Raw genomic sequence first — 3,021 nt, forward strand, 5'->3', positions numbered from 1 at the left:
AAAAAATCATATTTAAATCCTCAAATTCTCATTCTAAATTTTCAGACTCTATTTTGGGCAATATTAATTAACTGATTAGGCAGTTAATTAGTCGCGGTTCTTACACATACACGTCGGTGCCAACTTCTCCAATCTTCTATTTTTTGTGTTCCTTCCACTTTTGCATGCTTCCTTTCCATCCTCTAAGTCATTCTTACCCTATAGACCTTGAAATCTCTTAACAAACAAATCACGGCACCGAATGGTAATAAGAGAGGGTTGAGAATTAGCATTTTTAAGTCCTTGGAAGCATGTTTTGAACCATAACATACACTTAGGAAGAAATCTTAAAAACATGCAATTTATATGAATAAGTGTGAAAAGAGTTGACAAAATTCGCTCAATTCAATCCAAAATAAACCATAAAATTGTAGTTTATCAGCTGCAGCTCTGTAAGCGACACCCGAAGCGCTAGGAAATCAGGCAAACCATGGAAATGGTAATAACAGTGATGATGGGCCGATGACACTTGCTACTTTCCTGAAGGTGCATCCTTCGACCTTCGGGGGGACTACGTACCCTACAGAGGCCGACAGTTGGCTCCAAGTAATAGAGCGGGCTCTGCAAGCTCAGCAGGTTCCCGAGGAACAGTGGGTGGAGTTTGCAACCTACCAGTTACAAGGTGAAGCTCAATACTGGTGGCAGAGAACACGGCGTATTCTACAACCAGACGGCACTGCGATATCATGGGAAGTGTTTCGGACTAAATTCTATCGGAAATACTTCCCTAATTCAGTTAGCAATGCTAAGAAGCTTGAACTGCTGCAGTTAAAACAGGGGCGAATTTCAGTTGCCGAGTTTACGAATAAATTTGAAGAACTATGCCGATTTTCCCGAATCTGTCAAGGTGCCCTAGAGGATTTTGCTGAGTGGAAATGTATTAAGTACGAGGGAGGACTTCGGAGTGACATTCAGAGCTCCGTTGGGCCAATGGAGATTAGGGTATTTTCTGAACTTATGAACAAGAGCCGAATTGCTGAAGAATATGTGAGAAAGGCTATTGTGGCAGAGAATCATAACCAGGAGTTACACCGTAGAGACCATCATCTAAATTTGGCACCATGAAGTCAAGAATTCAAGAGGATTGGGAATTACCGTCCGGATAGGCAGCGTAAAAACGGGCAATGTCTGTGTTGCCGGTGCGGATTACTAGGGCATTTAGTTAGGGACTACCCTAGTCCACGTGGGAGGACTCAGGATGCAGATTGATCACAACAACAAGGTTGAGGTAATTACAATAACCGAATTTAAAGAGTAGTGTATCATTTTGAAATTCCATGTTTATTCATAGCCTAGGATAGGTGAAAAATCTAAAACTAAAAATGTCAAGCTTAGCATTAAACTTAGAACCAAACCGAATCGTTCCGAGTAGGGTATTGCCGTTAGAGCTTGCAAAGTTTAGTAAAGCTTTTATTGGCGCTGGACAAATGATCAAGATTCTTAGAGATAAACAAATCAGAGTATGGTAGTGAAAGTGCATAGATTAGGAAGACCATAGGACTACTATATGTTACTCTCATGAACTTGCGTGGCAGACGATATTTTTGAGGGCAAAAATTTCTGTTAAGGTGGTAGGATGTAAAACTCGCAAAATTAATAACTAATTTGCCAATAAATTAAATATTATTTTAAGAAATTATAAAATTAAATTTTATAGTTTAATAAAGAAGAAATAATTAAAATATGAATTTTGACACTGATTTCAAAAGTTTTGGCCTAAAATTGGGCCGCTGTTAAGGTGGTAGGATGTAAAACCCGCAAAATTAATAACTAATTTGCCAATAAATTAAATATTATTTTAAGAAATTATAAAATTAAATTTTATAGTTTAATAAAGAAGAAATAATTAAAATATGAATTTTGACACTGATTTCAAAAGTTTTGGCCTAAAATTGGGCCGAACGGGCCAAACCGGTTGAACCGGGCCCTTATTGGGACCAAGTGTAACGACCCAACTTCCAATACGTCATGATCGTACCAAAAGTAAGGCATTACTAACTCGTTTTCCTTATTAACTATTTAATATTGAGCCTTTAGTTCGATGTCGCATTTCAATTTTTAAGAAAACTCTAGAAAATTTTGTTTTTGTTTATCAAAATTATATATTAAAGATCACCAAGTAATAATAATCACGTAATTACTAAAAATAATAAGTTATACAAAAGAATTTAAATGAAACTCAGATACAACTCCTATCCCTCTGTATAAAATAAAATCCTAATCAATAAAGGCGAGGGAACTCTATGAAAATAACTCAACTTATAAACAATTCCAACTATTCGTTCGTGGCTTCATACTGAGTCTTCGAACCTGTGTCACTGAAAGGGTGGAAGATTTTGGGGTGAGAACAAACCACACGTTTTCAGTAGGAAATGGGAATACTGTGAAAGTAATGATTAAAATGCAAATAATTAACTTTACTTAAAATTATTTTTGTCAAACCTTTGAAAATACTTCTTAATTTTACTTTAGATAATTAATTACTTTCTTTAAATTTCTAAAACTATAACAGACTTCAATCACAAAACTATCATATTAAATATCTCTCAACCACATAATTGATTCTGAGTAATAACAATAGTTATTAATCATCTCAATACATTTACAAACTACTAGCACAAATAGAAAACTCAATTCAACACACAACCAAGTCACAATAACACAAACAACTTAATCACAGAGAAGTAATACAGGCAAACACAATCAAATGCAAATGCACAAATAATATCATGCATGTTTGTCCTAAGCACTCCATGAGCTCATGTATCGGTTGTCTACCCGCATCTCGACATTATCCAGTCACGAATCCACGTTATTCTGGATATGATTTTCCAACCCTTGCACAAATAAATAGCTACCCTTCTGTGGCAGCCTCTGCTATACTATGGCAGGAAAGTGGGCAGAAAATAGACTGCTCTACTGTGGTAGGAATCAAACAAACAAGCAATATCTGCTCTACTATGGCAGACAAAGAACTTTCTA

General features: G+C 36.0%; 1 protein-coding gene across 1 annotated transcript; it reads left to right on the forward strand.

The window, feature by feature from the left end:
- The first annotated feature begins 501 nt into the window (after positions 1 to 501).
- LOC107636503 (uncharacterized) lies at positions 502 to 1,104 on the forward strand. Its single transcript, XM_088484626.1, has one exon. It carries the CDS (start codon positions 502 to 504, stop codon positions 1,102 to 1,104), a length of 603 nt encoding a protein of 200 aa, XP_088340752.1.
- The last annotated feature ends 1,917 nt before the right edge of the window (positions 1,105 to 3,021 follow it).

This window comes from Arachis ipaensis, chromosome B4, assembly GCF_059453495.1.
Source record: "Arachis ipaensis isolate K30076 ecotype BB chromosome B4, ASM5945349v1, whole genome shotgun sequence".
NCBI lineage: Eukaryota > Viridiplantae > Streptophyta > Magnoliopsida > Fabales > Fabaceae > Arachis > Arachis ipaensis.

Coding starts and splice junctions, on each gene's coding strand:
- LOC107636503 (XM_088484626.1), top strand. CDS start 502: ATGACACTTGCTACTTTCCTGAAGGTGCATCCTTCGACCTTCGGGGGG.